This window comes from Melopsittacus undulatus, chromosome 2 (genome assembly GCF_012275295.1).
Source record: "Melopsittacus undulatus isolate bMelUnd1 chromosome 2, bMelUnd1.mat.Z, whole genome shotgun sequence".
NCBI classification, from domain to species: domain Eukaryota; kingdom Metazoa; phylum Chordata; class Aves; order Psittaciformes; family Psittaculidae; genus Melopsittacus; species Melopsittacus undulatus.
In genome coordinates this window covers 61476870-61500433 of record NC_047528.1, presented here as the reverse complement: position 1 = coordinate 61500433, position 23564 = coordinate 61476870, and the positions used below count along the sequence as shown (strand labels likewise).

Below are 23564 nucleotides of genomic sequence, written 5' to 3'. Positions count from 1 at the left end.
TCACGTAGCCTTCACGCCGTGCCTCACCCCAGCCCAACACGTCCGCCCCAGACCGCTCGGGGCCCTACGGCCTCCGGGAGGCGACAGGAAGAGCTTCTGCCATTACCTCAGCGGCCTCTCCGGGAAAGAGGCATAAAACCCGACTGAGCCTGCACCTAGCTCCAAACTGAATCCGCCATCACCCCACCACCCCTCTCCCCACCATGGCACATGCGCAGAGAGTGCCCCCCTTCCCCCCCCCCTGACTCCACCCCGGTGACTCCGCCCCCGCCCCGAGCCCGGATCTCGCGCACTCTCCGGCTGCAGCGCGGCCTGCACGGTTGCGCGGGAATTGCGTAACGTGTCGCGGCCCCCGCGTCGGCTGAGGACGTCGCTTCCTCCTTCCCTTCCGAAGGCGCCGCGCGAAGGCCGGCGCGCCAGGCGCTCCGCAGGGAGAGGGGCCGGGCGCGGCCCTCCGCCGCAGCGGCGCCATGATGAGGCGCACGAAGCCCGAAGTGGAGCGGTATGTCGCTTCTGTGCAGGCCGCCGCGTCTTCCCCCAGAGAGGTGAGTGCTCCCGGCCGCGGGCCGACAGTGGGCTTTCCACGGCCTTGCCCGTCCCGTCTGCACCAATCCCGGGGGCTCTTTGCGGCTGCTGGTGGCCTCCGGCTCGGCGCAGCCCGTGGTGGGGCTTCTTGCATGGGACGTCAGCGGTGGTCTCCGTTGCTTTCTTAGGGGCTACCGGGCAAGAGGCCTCGTTGCTCCTACCTGGCCGGGGGAGGTGGCTGTTTTCTGTGTGTGCTGCCGCTCCCCGCGCCGTATCTGGCGCTGGGGTGCTCGATTTGGGTCTGTCTTCCCCTTCCTTAGACATGGCGGTAACAGGAAAAGGGGGTTGTGGTGTCTGTGGGAGTATTTCTGAGTCCGTATTTGTTCAGGGTTTCGTTAAGTGAAATGAGGCAGGGGAAGCTACGGTGAGGAAGGACGTGTAGTTTTGGTACTGGAGATGTTTTCCCTAACCACGAGCAGTGGTTTACCAGAGCTGTGTGCCTGCCTTTTGCACCTGGTAAGCCCTAGTGTAGTTTTAAAGAGCCCACTAGTTGTCCGAGTACAGAATTTTTCAGTTTTGTGAGTGTACTTACTAAGTTTCCTGAGTTTCTGTATTCTAGAGAAATAGACTCCAAACAGGGAGCATATGAGATACTTTCAGTTTCCTTTTACATGACTAATATTCTTATCTGCATAACTACTTTGTGAAGTAACAGTATTAAGAGAGGGAGAACTGGGAGGAAGTACTTTTCCTACTGTACTTTAGTAACTTCTAAGAACGATGAGGAACTCCGCATGACTGGTTGCTGTTTGCCATTATATCTGGAAATAGTATACAGGTCACAGTGATGCAATTCATGGGAGCTGTTTAATCGTGAAGGATCCTGTTCTGCTACTCTGAATTGATTTTATTGCAGAAGTGTGTTGTGTAGAGTGAATGCATCCATGTTCACCATGATGCAGTTGGGGCTTTATGCAAGGCCTGTGTAATGATGATCATCATCATTTATACTTATCCCAACAGCAACAAAGTTGTCCTGTGTTTTTGTTTAATTAACTTGGGTACTGTTTAGACCAGTGTCAGGTACATCACTGCCAGAAATGAAATGCCCTTGAATTGTTTTGGTATTTCTATTGAAAATGATAACAACAAAAATTCTCTCTTGCTGTGCTTAGGACCAACTGTTGCACAGGTAGTATTTAGATTTTTAAAGTATTTTGATCTTTTTAAGTAATGCTTACAAATAACTGTATCAGCACAGTCAGTGGTGGAAATAATTACTTTCTTGTGTTGCTGTTAGGGAATGGTTCTTACAAGGCTGCAAAATGTTTATTTTGAGGTTTGTTTTCATCCAGGTGTAAAAGGAGATGCCAAGTGTGACTCCATTCCTAAATGTTTCAGTGCTTCTTATTGTAACATACTGCAAAAATACAGACTGAAAACTTGAAGTATCTTGGATCTTAGGAGGCCTGCTTTAATTCTAAACTGCTTTTTAAAGCTTTTCATTAATAGTAGAATGGAGAAAGAGGGAGGATAGTAACTGAAAAATATTCAAAATATACACATTGTTTGGAATCACTGATTTGCTTGTGAACCAAAAATAATTGGAACTAATAAAAATCTGCTTTTGAACTGATGCCAGTAGCTCAAGCTTTATGTTTCTGTAAGGTTTACGTATATGTTGATGTTTTTGATGTTTCTGCATGTGACTTAGTTCTTTAGCTCGTTCTTTTCACTCTTTTTCTCCTGTCCATGATCTGTCATCTTGCCCTTTGCATACTAATTTTTTTTTTCATTTATTGTTTCTTTGTTCTACTCCACAAAAATTATCTTTGAAAATGTCTCATCTTTTGCATATAGGGTGTATATGTTCAAGTTACTTTAGCCTGACAACATCAGAAATAAACTGTATAAACATATTTCTTATCCAAACTGAGAACAACTTCTGTAGAAATTGCTTTTTCCTCAAGTATATTTAAACAGTAGTGTCTGATGGCAATATATTACAGTAGGGCTAAATGGCAGGTCTCTCTGGGTTTGTAGGATTCTCTTTTTCTTTGCTACATTGCAAAAAAAGAGACTAAATATAACTGACCCTCTTTTCTCTTTAATCAGAAGTGTTTATGGAATTCCACATGTGTGATGGCTTGTTTGCTTTGCTCATAATCTCTATTTTGTGTTGTAGCTTTTGTCAGTTATAGGAAAAACTCTTAGTCTTTAATTTCTTACTCTTAGTCTTTAATTTCTTAATCCTACATCTTTCCAAACCTTTGAATGTGAGGAGTGGATTTGAGATTGTAATAACTTGCCATATTCAGGCATTTAGGAGTATTATGCATTGCTGAAAAGGGTCATCCTTTTGAGTTATTTTAACAGTACTGTATGTCTGAAGTATGTCATGTTTTTTTCTCTTTCAGAAATCGATGAAAGGATTCCTCTTTGCTAAGCTGTATTTTGAAATTAAGGAATATGAACTTGCTAAAAGGTAATGTGTTGATGTATGTCTGGTTTTCTGTTCTCTAAAGTGTAAGTGAAAAGCTAAATTAATGTGAAGTAGACCAGAGAAGCAAGATCACTATCTTGTTCTTTTAAGGTAGCAGTAATTGTGGGTGGAGTGCTATTTAAATCTTTATAAAACAACAACTTAGAAAAAGATTAGTTACATGGTAGTGAAAAAATTACCTGGTTAAAATTACATTTTTTTTCCTTGTATTATGTAGATCTTACTGTTTCTGTTAACTACTGCTATTTTGTTTTTTTTTTTTAATAAACAGAAATACTTACTGGCGAGTGAGTAGCATCTGTACATGTAAAGCTGTGTTGCTCCTTACTTTAAAGTCCAGACAAAATATCTAGAACAAAATATGTTTGTACTTTCCTGTATGGCAGATTAAGTTATCATTACAGCTTGGCGGATGGGGAATGTTGAAAAATATTGGTAAAGTCACTGACTTTTTCCCCCTCTGTAGGTACATATCAACATACCTCAACGTACAAGAGAGAGATCCCAAAGCACACAGATTTCTTGGACAAATTTATGAAGCTGAGGATAATGTAGAAAAAGCTTTTGGGTGTTACAAGGTAAGTACTACACTGACCCCTAATGTCCTGCCTTATTCCTTTGTAAATGGACTTTAAAATTCTTCCGTGCTGGGCATTCTGAAAACCATAGAAGAAAATGTGTTCTATGAAAAACTGTATTATTTATTCACATGTGACAATGAAAAGCAAATGAAGCACTGTAGAGGAAATTTTTTTACTTGATATCTCTTCCTTCAGTAGTGTATATCTTAAGCTGATGCTTTGTGTTTTGTTCTGGACTTGATCTGTTAAATTCTTCCCATGTCATACATTGCCTTTTGGACTAAGGATCTGTGACTGTGTTATAGAATTTCTTAATGTGGACTGTGATCACAACAGGAATCTAGTTGCTACTAGGAGACTGTAGGTGTAATGTGGCTTTTGTTTGGTGGGTTTTGGAGGGGGTAAGGGCAGGAGGGAAAGGCAAGTTTAATTTTGATTAGATGAGCATATCAGTGTCAAATTCCTGATTGGAATGTCTTCTGGTTTTGTGGAGGTAGATGATGTGTTCAGAAGTCAGTTTGCCAACACAACTCCATGAAGTGCTATCACATTTTTTAAAGTGTCCATATCTGGCTAGACCAGAGGTCCTTATAGTCCTACTGCCTGTATATAGCAGTAGTTAGAGGTAGATGTAGAGGAGCTGGCTTTTGCATTATTTCTCTCATGGTCTTCTGAATTTCAACAGCTGTATCTGGGTGCTGTAAACTAGTGGAGATGTTTAGAAAGGTTTTTCTTAGTATATTCTGTAATGATAGATCTAACTAATTTGAATAGCTGGGTCTGTTTGTGGAGGGATAACTGTTTCCTGTTGTATATGGATTGTGAGATCGAGTTACTTTTTGATTTTCCTCCTTTCTGTGCACTGGAAAAAACAGCGCTCTGTGGAGTTGAACCCAACACAGAAAGATCTTGTATTGAAGATTGCAGAGTTACTATGCAATAATGACATTACTGATGGAAGAGCAAAATATTGGGTTGAGAGAGCTGCTAAGCTCTTTCCTGGGAGTCCTGCTGTTTACAGGTTGAAGGTAAATTTCAAATTATTTCTATTCTGTGGCTTAAAGAAGCTTGCGGCATCTGTCTGCAATGCTTTTTGTATATCACCTGGTGCTAAAGTTTTCTCAGCAACATTGGTTTAGAATCTTTATAAAATCTGTTAGGTATTACTTTTTTTGCAGTCTGACACTTTTGTCTAGCTTTTAAGAAAGCTGCAGCTACAGGCTTTAATGTTTCAAGGTTAATCGTCTAAAAACACTGAGAAACTGTTAGCTATCACATTCCAGAAGTGAAGAATAGGCACTAGTTGATCTTTCTGTTATCACTTGCAAGAAGGTTGCAGGTGTGTGAACTCAGGCTTTCTTGCTCTGCGCTTCTTGTTTGTTTTAAAATCTGTATGACAATCTACTCTGCAGAATGTGAGAAATGTTGTAATTCACAAAGACTGTAAAGGTTTTCAGCCATGCAATCGCACTTTTGCACAGGTATATTAATTTTGTGTAACTAGACAGCAACCACACCGAAGTCTTAAAATGTCTGGGTTTTTTTAAGCAAATTAGTCTATGGCTGGGTATGCTCTCATTGAACCACATGGTTTGACAAGCATTACTTAATGTTGAGAAGAGACAAATTCTTCTGAGAATTTGCTTCTATGATAGTTATCTCAATTTTAAAACATTTGAGTATTTTGTCAGACTTTATGTAATACCTGAGAAGTATTAAGAGTTGTGTAGTTTGAGTAATGTAGTCTGTACAGTGGAGGAAAAAACCTAACTGGTACTGGAGTTGCTGAAGACTCATGGGAAATGGAATGTTAACATGTTGCCTTCATGTTTAACAGGAGCAGTTACTCCAGTGTAAAGGTGAAGATGGATGGAATCAGCTTTTTGACTTGATTCAAGCAGAACTTTATGCAAGACCAGATGATGTCTACATAAACATCAGACTAGTTGCACTCTACCGTTCAAATAATAGATTACGAGATGCTGTGCTCCATTGTCAAGAAGCAGAAAAAAGAATACCTTTGCAGTCAAGCTTGGAATGGTGCTCCTGTGTTGTAGAGACATTTGAGGTGTTTAATCATGTTTTGGTCCTGTGATAGTCTTCCATATCTTTTTAACTGGTTTGTTTCTCTTAGTGTCATTACTCGGTCACCTATTTCTCAAGTGATAACTCCTTCAATTGCAAGTCTACTGAAACCAGTGGAATTACAAAATACTTCTTGTGGGTTTTTTAGTTTTGTTTCTAATTGAAATTATCTCCCTAAAATTAAGCCTTATAGAGATACTGAGTTTCTAACTTCAAAAGCTTGAGTTAGGTACAGCAGTTCCATTGGGGATAAAGTTGCTCAGGCAAATAGTTCCCTGGAACTTTGGTGCTGAAGAATGTGTTAAGGTCTCACCTATGAAACTGGATTATGCACTAAATGCTACTAATATGTTTTGGAGAAGTACTGCCCTTGCCTTCGGGAAGGATGACTGTTCCTGATCCTGTGATGAACTTTCTTCTTTAGGAATATCTGGAATCTTTACAAGACTTGGAGTCTGATAAAAGTAACTGGAGAGCTATCAAGAAAGATCATCTGCTGGCCTACTCCAGCTTTGTAAGAATGACACTTTCTTCTAGAGATGTTCAGGAATGCAGAGAAGCACTTGAAAGGTACTGTTTAGTAAAATTATTTTCTTGTAGTAAAAAACCAACCCAGTCAACTCTAAGAATTGGTTGGGGTTTTGTTGGGTTTTTGGTTGGTTGGTTATTTTTTCCTGGGTTACAGAACATCTACCTATCTTCTGTTTCACTGTGTGTTTGTGGATAGGAGATTCTCTGTACTAACTACTGAGAATTATTCTTGCTGGGTTTGAACCTGCAGCTCTGTCTTTTGACAGAGATGCTAGCCTTATTTCAATAGTCGTCATGCAGCAATGGAGAAGACTCATTAATATCCTGGATCAATTAATTTTGTCCATTCTTTCCCTTCTGTAAGAGAATGTTGTTCTGTACTTCACCAATTGACTAATCCAGATTTCCCAGACAGTTAAACCCCATCCCCCAAACCAAACGGAAAAACCACCCAAACCCAACCAAAACAAAAGGGAGCCCCCCCCCCCAAAAAAAAAAAAAAAGGCAAGCACCATCTCTTGTATATTAACTTCGACCTGATCATTTTTGCTCTAAATTAACAGACTGGGAATAATTAGGAACTCAGATATATAGTGTAAGTGGGAGGGAGGAAGCCACTTGCAGTAAGAACACTCTCCTTCAGGGAAAATTGGTGGTATTACAGGGCCAGCTAAACTAGCTGGTTTCAAGGTGTATCATCTGTGACACACCTAAAGTAGTAAAAACTAATTGTTTGTAGTCAGTACTTTTGATTAAGGTTTGTGTTCTTTTCTTCCTATTAGCTTTCCTTTCCTTACTGGCTTTTATTGATTTACCTTTGTTCCTTAATTATGCAATGGCTGTTACAATTTATAAAATAATATTCTTCCATCTGGTAATCTTAAGTGAGTTTTTGAAGCAATGCAGACAATGGGTGAGGAATATTTAATACCCAAGTATGTTATTTTTTTTTGCCTCTAATATTGACCACAGCTATCTTGGGTTTTCTGCTGCTGTTTTAGAGCCTTTCAAAGTGAAAGGCTGAAGCACTTCCAGCTCATAGTAATGTTAACAAACCATTTTAGTTTTGTTGGGTTACCCTGCTCTTGCGCGGGGGTTGGACTAGATGATCTTTCAAGGTCCCTTCCAACCCTTGGGATTCTGTGGGTATTTGAAAGAGCATTTTAACTGTGTTCTGGAAAGCCTAAGTGGGGGTTGTATGCTAGCCTACGGCTACTCAGATTTCTACATTAGCTTCTATTTTTGAAGAGCCTGTCTAGCTGTATTTTGGGCCTTTCTGATAAATGACAGGGAAGAGCAAAGTGACCAGTGCGTCCTGCATGTCTCTACATCTGCAGTAGCAAGCAAGTTTATCAACATTGTTTGGGAGGATAGTTTCGAAAGCAGCTGTGCAAAGATGTGTTGAGAAAAAACTAGATACTGAAGTAATATTTGTATGTTTTACTCAGTAGACTAAGTTGAGAACTTTGAGAGTTGAGACCATAGTTGTACCTGATAGTGCAACTCAGGTTTAAACAGTGGAGTATTAAGCATTGACTTATGGAGCTACTTGATTCATAGTTAAATAACATCAACCAAAACCATCTGCTATAGCTTTTACCAGAGCTCTTTTTAGAATCAGTCTTCTCTACATTCTAGTTTTGATCGTATGCTTCAGTCAGTGAAACCGTATGTGAATGGGGCTGATGAGTTGTCTCGTACCTTTGTGGAAATGAAAGGACAGCTATACATGCATGCTGGAACTTTGCTACTGAAAATGGCCCAACACAATGAGGCACAGTGGAGAGTTGTGTGTGAACTAGCAGCATTGTGCTATCTGATAAGCTTCCAAGTAAGTAATTTTTCAATTTATGCCTTTAGTTGATGCAGTTCTTGAAAAGTTTTTGTTTACATGTGTGAGCTCCTGTAGTCTCGAGATGAACTAGTGTTTTGTGCCTAAAGGACTATCTCATTGCTAAACCCTACCCTTTCACAATTCTTTAAGAGGTTTCAAATGACATGAATGGGGTAAATATGTATCTTTAGCTGTTTCCTTTGTCAGAGTAACCTGATTGTGAAAGGTCAGCAAGTTTATTTCCCCCAGCGTATTCCCTTTTCTATAATACAGATACATACATTAAGTATTAGGCTTACTGCTGTAGGGTGGGAGGAGTATGAGTTGAGTAGTTCCTATATGCTTTTTGTGTAGACAACTAAAACCTCAAACTTAATTCTTTTCTTTAAGAAGTAAAATTAATTTGTCCTTTTTTATGTCACTGCTTGCAGTCCAGATATTACTTGGTCCTGTAGGAACATAATGTTACTTGTAATATCTGTAACTGCCAGCTTTGGGGTTTTGGGTGAATCCCCACTCCGTTCCCTCCTGTACCAGGAGATGTGACATGGTACCTTCTGAATGAATTATGTATTTTTTTTTAATCGCTATAAATAAACTTTTTTGCTAATTTGTAAGACTGATGTAAATGATATGCTTTTACTGTGAAAAAGCTGTAACAGTTCTCTCTGTACTTCACCAGGTTCCTAAACCAAAGTCAAAACTGATAAAGGGGGATCAGACTGGACAAGATACACTAGAAATGTTGGCCTGTGATCGAAAAAGCCAGTCTGGTAATAAATAATTCTATTTTAGTGTTATGGCATTAAAGGCTAAGTGGTTTGTTAAAGAATATCTTTGTAATTTTGAGGTGTAATGTTAACAATTCAGTATGTAGTGAAACCTACATTCTGACTACCTGTGTAAAGCAAAACAGTAGTTTTGTCCTGACACCTAAAGTCATGTTTTCTCCTCTTTAGCATGCTAGTAGAGCATGTCTTTTATGGGTGTTTCCTTTTTGCTTCTCCAGCAAACTAAAATGGAATTTCACTTGTATGGTCTCTTAAACTAGTAGAAATGGCTTCTGCCAGCTAATACTATTTTGCTAGTATTTTTAGCCCCAATAGGAAAAGAAAATATTTCTGTCCTTTCCATCCTCTTACTTGTTAATCAGCTTTGCTCATTTTGCTGCTAAGTATAGACAGTTTTCCAGTCTAAAACTCTTGCAGGGCCTAGATGAAAACAAGTGAAACCCCCTAGACATCAGGTTCAGTTGTTTCAAAATGCGTTTTGGTAAGACAGGCTTCTACTTATATGACAGCTATTTGTTTTAAGGACAGTTGCAAGGCCTTCTTGAATAGCAGTAATAATAAGATGGCTTTGTTTTCTTGAAGAACTGGATTTACAAATGCCTTGGGATTGTTGTCACTAAGAGCTTGGAAAGCCTATGTGCTGAAACACTGACCTAATTACAGGGAGAACATAACAATCTGTGAGCTTCATAAGGGGAAATCCCAGTTCCTACCCAGCCTATGATAGCAAGAACAGTGCAGTGTATCAAATGCTATTTGCATTCACTGCTTTATGTATGTAAAGTGATATTTCTGTTTTCTAGGTCATATGCTGCTGAACTTAAGCCATGGCAAGCAAGACTTCTTTAAAGAGATTGTGGAATCATTTGCAAACAAGACTGGTTCGTTTACGTTGTTTGATAGCCTGTTTGAGAGTGGAGCTTCTAGAGAGAGGTCTTTTATTGGCACAAATGATATTGGAAATATCAGTACACAAGCACCAGTGCAAATGGAACTTAATAAATATGATACTGGTAAGAGCTGTTACTTCGTGAAACTCAGCACAACTTTCTATACTAGAATCTCTTCTAAACATACTTCATATTGCAACAGAAGACAAAATACTTGGAAAAGCTGTCCAAAGTTACCCTAATGTCCTAGGCAAGATTTAGACTTTCTTGCAAAGTAAATAAGTGCTTCTTGAATAATTCCTTAAAGATTTGGGAGAAATAAAGAAGTTTTCTAAAAAACAGTTGCCTATTGGACTGCATATGGTAAGGATGGAAGGGAAGAGAAATCTGAGAGTCGCCCCCTTCCGATTGCTTGAGCACTCAGATGAACTGTTTACTCGATATGTTTGGCTAATTTGAAGTTTGTAATCTTTCTTAAATGAAAGTTGGAATCTTGATGCTAATTGGTTTGCAGAATACCTTTGGCTGATCTGACAGAGTGAAATGTGAAATACAGCTTTCATCAGGTGGAAGTCTTGCTGATTTGTCGGAAGTGGATATCTGTATCCAGCTCTGTTTTTTTCATAGGTGCTGTTCGAATGCACAATGACAGTCTTCAGCACCTTGTGTGGCTTGGCTTGCAGTGGAACTCTATGTCAGTCTTGCCCCCGATGCGCAAATGGCTAAAACAGCTTTTTCACTTGCCCCAAGAAACATCAAGACTTGAGACAGATGCTCCTGAATCCATTTGCTTGTTGGACCTTGAAGTAAGTAAACAGTCCAAGCTCTGAAATGTGCTATATATTTTAAGCTTTTTTTTGGTATTTAATACCCTTTTTTTTTTTTTTTTTTTTTTTTTTTTTTTTTTTTTTGCAAAACCAGGTATTCCTCCTTGGGGTGGTATTCACCAGCAACTTACAATTGCAAGAAAAGTTTAATTCTCACTGCGGTTCACATCAGCCTCAATTCTTACCATTGCCAGTGTGCAAGCAGCTCTATACTGAAAAGCAAAAATGCTGGTGGGAAGCTGTTCGCACTCTTATTCAGAGAAAAACAACGTAAGGCTTTTTCAGTTTGGAAATGTTTGACTAAGACTTCAGGCAGCTTCTGCTTGGTCCTAAGAGGTTTTTGTAAAATTAATTTATTTTCTGACTCATTTTGTTGTAGTAGGGACTTGATATGCTTGAAAGATTTTGAAAAATGGGATTTTAATTTCTAGCAATGCATTTCTAAACTAAAGGCAGCTTAGGACAGAAACTGCAGGCACATAATGTGCAAACAAATGAAAAATAGAGAATACCAATCATGGAATGTTTCTTCTTCTGATACTTAGACCAGGAACAGCAGCAAAACTGAGGCTTATCGTACAGCATGGATTAAGTACGCTGAGAACACTGGTGAAGCACGGCCTTCAACCTGCCTTGATTATCCACTGGGCAAAAAGCCTGCAAAAAACAGTAAGCTGAGATTATTTTTGACCCTGTAGAAGCTGAGTTGTTTTTCTCTCTTATTTTTCCAAACTATAAACAGACATTGGGGGAGGAATGAGATTGTGAATATGTTCTTGAGAAGGGCTGTTTATTTTATCAGGCAAGCTAGTTGCTCTAGTCACCCTATGAAGTACACTGTCTCAAACTGTAGTGTCTCAGAATCATAGAATGGTTTCGGTTGGAGGGATCTTAAAGATCATCCAGTTTCTACCACCCTGCCATGGGCAGGGATACCTTCCACTGGACCAGACTGCTCAAAACCCTAGCCAGTCTGGCCTTGAATGCTGCCAGGGAAGAGGCAGCCACAGCTTCTCTGGGCAAACTGTGCCAGTGTCTCACCATCCTCACAGTAAATACATTTTTGTTTTTCCTAACCTAAATCTATACTTATCTAAATCTACCCTCATTCAGTTTAAAGCCAGCCCCCCTAGTCCTGTCACTACACAGTCTTGTGAAAAGTCCCTCTCCAGATTTTTGTAGGCCCCCTTTAGGTATTGGAAGGCTGTTCTAAGGTCTCCCCTGAGCCTTCTCTTCTCCAGGCTGCACAAGCCCAGCTCTCTCAGCCTGTCTTTGTGTCAGAGGTGCTCCAGTTCTCTTGATCAGCTTGGTGATCCTCCTCTGGACTTGCTTCAACAGGTCCATGTCTGTCTTACGGTAGGGGCTGTTGTTTTTAAGATAACCCCTCTGAGGTTCATCTCGTGTCAGAGAAGCACTCTTGGGACTTCTCAAGAAATCAGGACAATTTATTGAAATGTGAATTTGTCGAAATAACTTCTGCTTCTATTCTCTTTTCAACAGGGCATTAGCCTTAACTCTTTCTATGACCAGAAGGAATACATTGGACGAAGTGTCTATTACTGGAAGAAAGTTTTGCCTATGCTGGAAATTATCAAAAAGAAGAGGAGTATTCCTGAACCTACTGACCCTCTCTTCAAACACTTCCATAGTGTAGACATTCAGGTACAGACTGATTAAGCCAAAGCTGAAGTAAGAGAGGGTATATGTCAAATTTATGTACTTCTGGTATTTTTCTCTGCATTGTATGACTTGTACTGTTACTGCTATGAAAGTGTTAATGATGAGATTTGATAGTATCTGTGCCTGATGGGGTGATGGGGAGGAGAATCTTCTCTTAAAATTTTATTTACAACCTATAAAACTATGATTGGAAGGCAGTAAACACTCTTAGTACCAGCCTCCTTTATAAACCTTTTTCCCTGATTATAGGAATAAAAAGAAAATAATGGTTGTGTCATTGCATTGTTAGGTATGAGTTGTCTTCCACTTTCTTTATAGGTCTTTCAGGTTGCAGCATATGAAGAAGAGGCACGTATAGCATTTGCAATGTTGGATGCAGTTGATGGCAAAACTGATGATGCTTTATTAGCATTTGAAGCTATTAACAGTGTGGTTTCATACTGGAATCTTGCCATGGTAATATAAACTGCATTAATCCTAAAATCATTTGCTTTACTCATTTGCCTTCTGACTGGTCCTAGTTAATCACCATCCTGTTCTTTAGATCTTCCAAAGAAAGGCAGAAGAGATGGAAAATGATAGCATGCTGCCAGAAGAACAAGAAGAGCACAAAACCTATCTTCTTAAAAGCAAGCATTATTTAATGAAGATCCTTGAGGAAAGCTCCTCAGATATGTCAGTAACTGAGAAAGTAAGTAATTCTTGCCTTAAAAACTTGTTCCAAGAGGTGCAGTGGCTTTAGTTATTGTTTCAAAACCAAACTGTTTGCATTTGTTAGTTTTAAGGCCAGGCTCTGCATTAAGGCAAGTTGAACCTATTTCTTTGCTCATGTCAAATAACCTGCTTAACACTCATGGAGTAATAAACTCTGGGTAACTTTTGTAACCAGTCAGACTATGGCTGGTTCATTCAACCATTCAGACTACTCTGTGGCTAAAAGCTTTAATGTAAATGCATGGCTTTTGCCACTGTCTTTTTGTAGAGGTTAGTAGTTTGAAAAAACAGAATTAATGTTTGTATGAATTGTTTTTTTTATGTTAATTACGCTAGTTTTTCACGTTTTTTTCATTAAGCTCTAAAGCAGGTTTAGAGCTTTGCTGAAAAGAGTATTTTTGTAATGAAAGCCTTATAATTGTTCAGCTGGAATTCTGAATATAGTCTGTCTTGCTCTGAGGGAGAATTGCAATCGTGATTTATGTTTCAAATAACTCTCCAGCTGCCAGTGTCTATTGAAACTGTGAGGGAAATGCTAGATACAGTGATCCAGGAGCTTGGTGAAAATGCTGAGGAGGGAGGTCCTGCCTTCAGAAATGGCCTGTCACGAGCTGTAGAGTCAGAGGTGAAACACTCTACTCCATCACCAACCAGGTTCTCTCTTTCACCATCTAAGAGCTACAAGGTAAATTAAGTCATTATTATTTCAGGGGATAGTTATGTTTGAAGAAACTTAATAAGATTAAAATAACTCTTTATTTTTTTTCCCCTAGTTTTCTCCAAAAACTCCTCCTCAGTGGGCAGAAGATCACAGATCTATACTTCAAATGATCTGCCAGCAAGTGGAAGCTTTAAAGGTAAACAATTTTATCACTATATTCAGTGAAGAACACTTTGAGTGATTATAAGGATTTAGTGGTAATAGCATGGGCTAACTTACAGTTTCTGGACTATTACTTAAATCAGTGAAATTATTGTATGTTAACATCTGCCTAAATTGAGTGCAAGAATAAATCTTTTTGCTTCAAAACTCCTACTTGGGACTTGGGCAAGGGTGTAGAGGCAACCTAAAGACTATATGCAGAGAGTTGTTCTTTCATCAGCTTGGTTCTCTTCCAGTTGGGTCTGATGTTTTTATTTCTGGATTTAGAATACAATCTCAGTGCTTTACACTACTGGAGCAGGTCCAGAGAAGGGCAACAGAGCTGGTGAAGAGTCTAGAGAACAAATCTATTGAGGAAGGGCTGAGGGAGATGGACTTGTTTAGTCTGGAGAAGAGAAGGCTCAGGGGGGACCTTATTGCTCTATACAGCTACATGAAAGGAGGATGGAGAGAGGAGGTGGCTGATCTTTTACCCAAGTAGATGTGACAGGACAAGAAGAGGTAACGGCTTCAGGCCATCAGTCAGTCATGGGGTAAAGGTTGAACTTGATGATCTTAAAGGTCTTTACAACCTAGTTGATTCTACGATTCTACTGCATGGGCAGGTTTTGGATGATTCTGGGAGGGCTACCTCTTTTTTTTTCCCCTTCTTCCCCTGAACTTGAGCATTCTTTTAACTAGCAAAAGGGTAGGGATCATTCCTTTTATTTTCTTCTGAAAATGCTTATGTAGTATATACTTATACCCTTGATTGGCAACTGTCTTGTCAGAATGAAATGCAAGAAATGAAGCTTAATAATTCCAACTCAAATGCGTCATCTCATCGATGGCCTGCTGAAAGCTATGGAGCAGATACAATGTCAGAGGGTTATCAGAGACCACAAAATCTTCACGAAGCTCCATTAACAGGTAACTGCTGAATTTCTGTCTAAATGCTTAGCTAAACCAAGTAAGACTTCTGAAAATAATGTGAATTGTTTTAATGATTCAAAATTTAAATCTGATTGCTTGGGAGAGTCAATTTAAAACAACAACATAAAAACTAAGTATAAACTGGTTTCCTGCTGTTCTTTTTTAGTTGCTACCACTGGCCCCTCTGTTTACTACAGCCAGTCACCTGCCTATAACTCTCAGTATCTTCTCAGAACTGCCCCAACCAATGTAACACCGACAAAGGTGAGAACAGATGTATCCACTTAAGCTATTTCCAATGACCTGCTGAAAATGACCACTTTTGATTCTGTATGCAGTTGGATGTAATTGCAGTTGCTTAAATAGTGTTTGGTAAACTTGAATTGCCGGGGATAAACTGATCATTTATCTCTGCCTCATTCTGGAGATGTGGAGTTCGGGAGGGAAAGCCAGTGCAATATGTCTGTAATGTGTTAGTACATGTTCCATACAGGGTATGTATGATATCAAGCACTTAATTTCCACACAACTTCCTCCCTTCCCCCCCCACAGGTTGTATGGCAAAACAGAATGGGGTTTTTGAGGCTTTTCTTGTAAAAAAAAACAAACAAAAAAAACAATAAAAAACCCACAACCCACTCACCTTGTGCCTTGTTTTCAGATGCCCTTCAAGATTTAAACTAATCAGTTTAAGTTAAAATTAGCTTAAACTCATGTGAAAGCATTGCCGTGCTTTAAACAGTACATGCTATATGGGCTTCAGCACAATAAGACTTTGTCTTCTATGTTACCATAATAAACAAAACACTTGGTTTTACTTTTTCTATAGGCTCCTGTCTATGGCATGAACCGACTTGCACCTCAGCAGCATATATATGCTTACCAACAACCGATGCATACACCACCTCTGCAAAACCCGTCTTGTATGTTTTCCCAAGATATATATGGCACACCTCTGCGTTTTGATTCTCCTGCTACTGGACTCATTTCTCCTCGTGTGGGTGATGATTATTACAATTACAGTGTTCCACCAGCAAGCACAAATCCATCATTGCCTAAACCAGGATATTTCACAAAGTCTGTAGAATCAAAAGTGGTAGAAACTCCAAAGTCTAAATTTGCACAGCCAGGAGCAGCAGAAGGGTCAAAACCACCTGTGCCACCACCAGCACAGTTGAGTCAGCCAACAACTTTTAAATTCAACAATAACTTCAAGTCTAATGATGGAGACTTTACCTTTCCTTCTCTTCAAGTTGGAACACCAGCTGGTAATGCAGCTTTTAATAACAGCGACAACCTCTTAAGTCTTCTGACATCTGATAAGCCTTTACAAGATGATAGATACATGGAACAAAAACCAGTTAATGATCGCTTAAACAGTCAAAGAAGTACCTTCACTTTTGGCAATAAACATACTCCAGCCATCTCTTTTGGAGAGGGCATGGGACAAAATACGCACAAAACCCTGGGGTTTGAGAAGGGCGATACATTTAATGCTCAAGAACCAAGCAAGCTTTTATATATGACTTCAAATTCTGATTTTGCCAATAAAGGTCATGAAACAGAGGGAGGAAGCACCCATGGTGGAGATGAGGATGATGATGGTCCTCATTTTGATCCTGTGGTGCCACTCCCTGACAAGATTGAAGTAAAGACAGGTGAGGAAGATGAAGAAGAATTCTTCTGCAACAGAGGCAAACTCTTTCGTTTTGATGCCGAAACTAAAGAATGGAAAGAAAGGGGTATTGGCAATGTGAAAATACTAAAGCATAAGGTATCTGGCAAATTCCGTCTCTTAATGAGACGGGACCAAGTGCTGAAAATCTGTGCAAATCACTACATAAATACTGATATGAAGTTAACTCCAAATGCTGGATCAGATAGGTCATTTGTATGGCATGCTGTAGATTATGCAGATGAGTTGCCAAAACCAGAACAGCTTGCAATTAGATTTAAAACACCTGAGGAAGCAATGCTGTTCAAAAGTAAGTTTGAGGAGTCTCAGAATATTTTGAAAACCTTGGGATCAAATGTTGATGCATCTGTGACTCGGAGTAGTGGAACAACAAGAGAAACAACAAATCAGGACATCAAGGAGCCTAGCAGATCTATTTCTGGGACCCTAAACTCTGGCTTTCAGTTACCAAAAAATGGGGTGAGCAGTGACTCTCCTTCTGGTGGGCTTGAGCAGCATCTCTTGAAGAAGGATCAATGGGAGTGTAAAATATGTTTAGTTCCAAATGATGCAACTGTGAAGAGTTGTGTATCATGTCAAAATCCAAATCCAGATATGTGGGAAACACGTGGCACACCATTAACTGAGTCTGCGGAAAGTGTCAAAGCCGGTGGTAACACTGTGCAGGACACATTTGGATCTGCTTTTGCTAAAAAGGAAGGTCAATGGGACTGCACTGTCCTTTCAGTAAGAAATGAACCCACTGCTTCCAAGGGTGTTGCAAACAAAACCAATGCCTCAATATCTGGTCAAGAAGCTTCCTCTAAATTTGGCCAAGCAGTTGCTCCAAAGGCTGTTCAAAATGACTTGGGTACTGCTTTTTCTAAAAAGGAAGGTCAGTGGGAATGCTCTGCATGCCTAGTCCAAAATGAAGCAAAAGATGTGAACTGTCACTCTTGTCACAATCCGAACTCTCAAAGTCAACCAAATGCGCCTACACCTACTGTTCAGGCATCCCCTGCTCCCAGGTTTGATTCAAGTAAGCCACAGAAAAATGGATTTGAAGGGCTTTTTGCTAAAAAAGAAGGGCAGTGGGATTGTAATACTTGTCTTATAAGGAATGAAGGTTTTTCACCAGCCTGTGTAGCTTGCCAAACACCAAATCCATCTGTTAAGACTCCTGGTGATTCTTCACCAGCTCCTGCTTTTGGCATGAAAAGTAAGTTACCTGAACCTGCTGGAGGACAGCTGGGAACAGGCTTTAAGTGTGATTTCTTAGAAAAGGGCTTTAAGTTTGGTCTTGATCCAGGCAAGGCACCGTCATTTACATTTCAGATTCCTACTGATACTGAAACTAAGCTTGCAAAGGATGGATTTACCTTTTCAATGCCAGTGCCTGCAAACGGATTTAAATTTGGGATACAGGAGTCTAATAAAAATACCGCTAAGAAAGATGAGCCATCCAAAGAGTGTACAACTGGCTTCTTAAAAAGCACTGATGAAAAAGACAAAAAGGAACTGCCTTCAGATAGCGGAATTACGTTCCAGTTTCAAGAAGCAGCAGGCAAGGAGAAAAGTGACTTTGTTTTTGGGCAAAATAGCAGCACTTTTACTTTTGCCGAACTTGCAAAAAATACTCCCAGGGAAGGCTTTCAGTTTGGCAAAAATGACCCTGACTTCAAAGGCTTTTCAGGTGCAGGTGAAAAGCTGTTTTCTTCACAGGATTCTAAAATGGATCACAAAGCCAACACATCTGCTGACCTTGGCGAGAAGGATGATGATGTGTATAAGACAGAGGACAGTGATGATATCCATTTTGAACCTATAGTTCAAATGCCTGAAAAAGTAGAACCATTTACAGGAGAGGAAGATGAGAAAGTGTTATACTCCCAAAGAGTCAAGCTGTTCAGGTTTGATCCAGAAACAAGCCAGTGGAAAGAACGTGGGGTGGGCAACCTGAAGATTCTTAAAAATGAAGTTAATGGCAAAGTAAGAATATTAATGCGGCGTGAGCAGGTATTGAAGGTGTGTGCAAATCACTGGATAACAACAACAATGAACTTGAAACAGCTGTCTGGCTCAGACAAAGCATGGATGTGGATGGCCAATGACTTCTCTGATGGTGATGCAAAGTTGGAACAGTTGGCAGCAAAATTCAAGACACCAGAGCAGGCTGAGGAGTTCAAACAGAAGTTTGAAGAATGTCAGAGGCTACTATTAGACATACCACTGCAGACACCCCATAAACTTGTTGATACAGGTAGGACTGCTCAACTTATACAGAAAGCAGAAGAAATGAAGTGTGGCTTAAAAGATCTCAAAACCTTTCTGACAGATGACAAAGCTAAACTGTCAGAAGAAGAAAGTGTAAGTTCTGTTTGTGCCAGCAGTACTTCTGATCTGGTTATAAAGCCTCATGCTGAAAGTACTGGGCCTACTCTGGAATGGGATAACTATGATTTGCGTGAAGAAGCATTGGATGATAGCGTAAGTAGTTCTGTATATGCATCACCTCTTGCAAGTAGCCCTGTAAGGAAAAATCTGTTTAGATTTGGAGAGTCTACCACAGGTTTTAGTTTCAGCTTTAAATCTGCCTTGAGCCCATCCAAATCTCCTGCCAAACAGAACCAGAGTAGAACATCAGTAGGCACAGATGAAGATTCTGATGTTACTCAAGAAGAAGAGAGAGATGGGCAGTACTTTGAACCTGTGGTACCTCTGCCTGATCTTGTGGAAGTGACCAGTGGTGAGGAAAATGAGCAGGTTGTCTTCAGTCACAGAGCTAAGCTCTACAGATATGACAAAGATGCTAATCAGTGGAAAGAAAGAGGTATTGGAGATATCAAGATACTACAGAACTATGACAACAAACAAGTACGTATCGTAATGAGAAGGGACCAGGTACTAAAACTCTGTGCCAATCATAGAATAACACCAGATATGAATATACAACAAATGAAAGGATCTGATAGAGCGTGGGTATGGACAGCATGTGACTTTGCGGATGGCGAAAGGAAAGTAGAACTTCTAGCTGTCCGATTCAAGCTGCAAGATGTTGCAGACGCATTTAAGCAAATTTTTGATGAAGCAAAGCATGCCCAAGAGAGAGAGACACTGATAACCCCTCTTTCTTCACGTGCAAATACACCAAAGGAATCTCCCTGTGGTAAAAATGCTGTAGCTGTCTTGGAAGAAACTACCAGAGAAAGAACTGATCTCAGCCACGGTGATGATACTTCTGATGTAACTGTAGAGGTTGCAGAGGTGTCTAGCACTTCAGAAACACCAACAAAAACAGTGGTTTCTCCTCCGAAGTTTGTATTTGGGTCTGAATCTGTCAAGAGCATTTTTAGTAACGAAAAGTCAAAGACATTCACATTTGGAAATACTTCAGCTACTGGTTCTCTCTTTGGCTTCAGCTTTAATCCTCCAAAAAAGAATGAAGACCATATTCCAGTGGCTCAGAACACAGTGCAGAAAGAAGTGGAAGTTTCTGAACCAGCAAAAACCTCTAATGCTCCTCAGAAGCCTCTAGGCAGCAAGGTAGAAAACTTGCCTACTTCAACACAAGATGGACCCTCAAACTTCTCGTTTAGAATTATGGAAAAAGGTGAGTGTCAGTTGAACTAGTAATGTGTTCAACCATGCAACTTACTAAGCAGTCACCTCTGTGATATTCCTTACTCTTTGTTGTCTTAATAATGTGTAGATCTACGCAGTTGTAGTGCGGATACCCACTTCTTCACACATTCTCGAATTTCAACTAAGAGTGAATTTCAATTCATAATTATTTTCCTATAAAAATGAAAGTGTGTGATGCAATATGGGGTATTATTGATTAGTGAGAAAGGGGGTTTCAAATAGGAGCTATACCTTTGAAGTGCTATACCTGAATGTTAGGCTTAAATGTTTAGAGAAGAATCTGTGGATTCACTTTTTGAGACTTTAATAGGTAATTGTATTGGTGGTGTATGTACCTGGGCCTTTGCTCTGAGTAGTAAAGTGTCAGAACAGCGAATGTATACTTCAGCTAAACTTTGAATTATCCCCATGATTGAACAAATGGGTATTCTAAAGCTACTTTTTATACATATGCTTAAAGTCTTAATTATTGGCCTCTGTAATTTCAGATGTGTAGCTTAAATAACACCAGATGTTAGCCTCTTTCCTTAGCCTGAAAAGAGATCATGTGATTACATCCTCAATTATGTAGTTTCTGACACTGCCTGAAAAAGATGCACTTGCAGAAGTTATGGCTGCAACATGATCACTATGAAGTGATGAAGTGGCTTTGTGACAAGAATAGGATTTGCTTTCTTCGAAGGCTTCACGTACTGCTTCCCATCAGTGTAAGGCTGTTTAATCAGATGATAAATTCTTAATCTGTGTACTAGTCTCAATTATCAAGAGATACTGTCTGTTTATTAACTAAAGAATAATAAAGTGATGTGGCAGAATATAGCTGCAGTCTATTTATATGGGTTGGATAAGCTGGTATAGTATTAGCAGATGACGGTTCCTGCTGTGTAATACAACTACAGAGTGCTTCCAGAACTCGGATAAGTCTGTTTTACCCATTTAAAATTCCTGGTAAACGCTTATATCCAAACGATTTATTTTTTTAGGATTTAATTTTAGTCTTTTTAAATCTAATCCAATGGCCTTTTGGACAAGCACACCTTCTTTGCAACCTGATAGTGAAGGTATTTATGTACTGCACTGAATGTGTGATACTGAATGTGTGATCAAAACATTTGAGCACGCATGGACAGTAACCCAACTGTGGTAAAGCAGTTGGCTTGGTAATCCTTGTAATTAACGTGCATGCTGAAGAAGAGTACTTAAAACTGTGTTTGACTACTGTGTTTGTCCTATTGGAGAATGTCTCTAGCCCTTAGTATGAGCTAGCACAATGGATGGCCCTGTTTAAGCTTCTAGCTTATGCTTGCCTTATTTTCTTGCACTTCTCTGGCACAGTTTTACTGAACATGCACACTGGATCTCTCAAATTCCCCTTTTCTAAAGAAATTAAATTCTCCTGTTATTTTTAGAGAACACATCTCTTAGTGCCTGAAGTTTTCCACTTCCGTGAGAGATGCTTGAAGATCTCAAGACAGGTTGTACAGTAGGATGCTTGAATATATTTAACCTCCCTGCTGGAAATGCTTAATTCAGTTTCCAGATCATCAGTGTTAATTACTGCACTTCTGAAAAAAACAAGCATATAGACAGGAGAAAGGCAGTAGCTGAAGAGTTGGAGATAGATAGATAGATAGATAGATAGATAGATAGATAGATAGATAGATAGATACTACTTGTATAATGTGAAGTGCACCTTAGCTGGCCAGAACTCTTTGGCTGAGTAAGCAGTTTGCTTATATTCAGAATCTGTAACCAAAACTTAGAGTTTGTAGTTTGAATGGTTACTAACTGTGCTTCTTGGAAGTATGCTTGCTGTAAGCATACTTAACTTAGACAGTTCAACAGCATTTTAATTTTAAAAAGCAAATTTGCATTGATGTCTGCACACGGGACAGTTTTTTGTGTCTTAACATTGTTCAAAATATCAAAATGACATTCCAAACACCATTTTCCCAAAACTGTATTTCTGGAGGTGCTGTTCTTATCTAAACACTGAACACCTGTATATATGATCTAAAGTCAACTGTTCTGTGTTTTTAAGCATCCCTGTTCATGGAGTTTACTAATAATTAGGTTTAAATTTTCATCATTCAATGTCCATAATGTGAAGTGATTAAGCATTTTGTGCCAGTGCATATGTGCAAGAACTGCTGCTGCCTCAAATTGACCCTGTTTTTACACTTGGGGTGTGTGAGGGCATGTGTATGTGTGCTTACAAAAACCCAAATAGACTAAATATGCCCTGCTAGTACCGTAGACTGTTCTTCACTTTTACTTTTCTGCTCCCTAGGATAGGATTATATGCTTAGTAATTATATACAGTTGATAATTGTCTTCAGCGTAGCTTTTTGAGGGCTTTGTGTTGAACTTTGCTTTAATAACATATGACTGAGAAGCCTAATCAGTGTAAATATAATCTGAGGCTTTCTCATGGGGGATGTCCTTCAGGGAGCAGCTTCTAAGCTGTGCTAGAGCAGCATTCAAAATAAATATAACCTCACAGTAGTTCTGCACCTTCATGGAGAAATACTTAAGTTTTTCTCAGCTCAGGTCATGAGCTTTTTGCAAGCACTTTATGAGTGAATCAGTGTTGACAATTGCATGTCACTGTATCAGTTACATGCATAGAGATTTAAACTGATGCTTTTATATCCATAAGAAAGGAAAAAGAAAATATTGTGACTAGCTGGATATTTAGGCCTACCTGGTATTAATGTTAGTTGAAACAAAAGCAAAAAAACAGTTCAGCAGTGAAAAGAACTGTTGTGCATGACGTTCTTTATTTTGTGCCTTCCATATACTAACAATGGATTGTGTGGATTTTTTCCCCCAGGTTGAAAGTACTATTATCACAAAGCCAAAAGTCTTTTAAGAATGTGGTGTATGTATGCATGGATCTTGGTTTTCATGGCTGCTTGTGAAAATATATTTAAGCTGTTTGCAGCATTTTTGGATAAGGAAAGTTAACTTTCTTGTGGGGAGGATGAGTAGAAATTGAGTTAACTGAACCGGTGAGCATCTTGCTCAGTCTTCCTATTCTGAGGGCAAATACATGTTGTAATCTTAATCTTTATTGTTGAAGCCTTTTGAGTGGATGATTGGAACACTAGAATCTTATTCCAGTGCTATTTCATAGATCGTCTTCATGGAAAAATTTACCTATAGATTAAGATGAAGTGACTTTATAATGTATTTGTCTTATTCAGCTACTTTGCACAAAGCCTACTGAAAGAGACTGCGTGATAGTTCTTTGGGAATGACGTCTGTTGAATATGATGAACTGTATCATCTGTTGCCAGGGTCTTCTAGCTAGCTTTATACTGCTCAGATTAAAGGAAGCTCACACTTGTACCATCTACCTGACTGACTTTGGAAGAATTTTTTTGTTGTTGAAGCTAGATTTCTTTTTTTGAGAACTCTTTGATCTTAAGGAAAACTTCGTTTGTTGTAACATTTAATGGCTTTAAAACTAACTACTGCACACTTAAAGC

General features: G+C 39.4%; 1 protein-coding gene across 1 annotated transcript in view; it reads left to right on the top strand.

Moving 5' to 3' along the window:
• The first annotated feature begins 473 nt into the window (after positions 1–473).
• The window catches only part of RGPD4 (RANBP2 like and GRIP domain containing 4), a 32460-nt gene continuing 9369 nt past the window's right edge, over positions 474–23564 (top strand). The window contains exons 1-20 of the mRNA XM_031051184.2: positions 474–545; positions 2943–3010; positions 3495–3606; positions 4485–4637; positions 5447–5677; positions 6119–6264; positions 7864–8056; positions 8742–8832; positions 9654–9863; positions 10368–10546; positions 10662–10837; positions 11113–11236; positions 12068–12229; positions 12566–12703; positions 12792–12938; positions 13464–13646; positions 13735–13818; positions 14615–14753; positions 14923–15020; positions 15586–20041. Coding sequence (XP_030907044.2) covers positions 474–545; positions 2943–3010; positions 3495–3606; positions 4485–4637; positions 5447–5677; positions 6119–6264; positions 7864–8056; positions 8742–8832; positions 9654–9863; positions 10368–10546; positions 10662–10837; positions 11113–11236; positions 12068–12229; positions 12566–12703; positions 12792–12938; positions 13464–13646; positions 13735–13818; positions 14615–14753; positions 14923–15020; positions 15586–20041 — 7162 coding nt within the window. The remainder of the gene's footprint in view (positions 546–2942; positions 3011–3494; positions 3607–4484; positions 4638–5446; positions 5678–6118; positions 6265–7863; positions 8057–8741; positions 8833–9653; positions 9864–10367; positions 10547–10661; positions 10838–11112; positions 11237–12067; positions 12230–12565; positions 12704–12791; positions 12939–13463; positions 13647–13734; positions 13819–14614; positions 14754–14922; positions 15021–15585; positions 20042–23564) is intronic.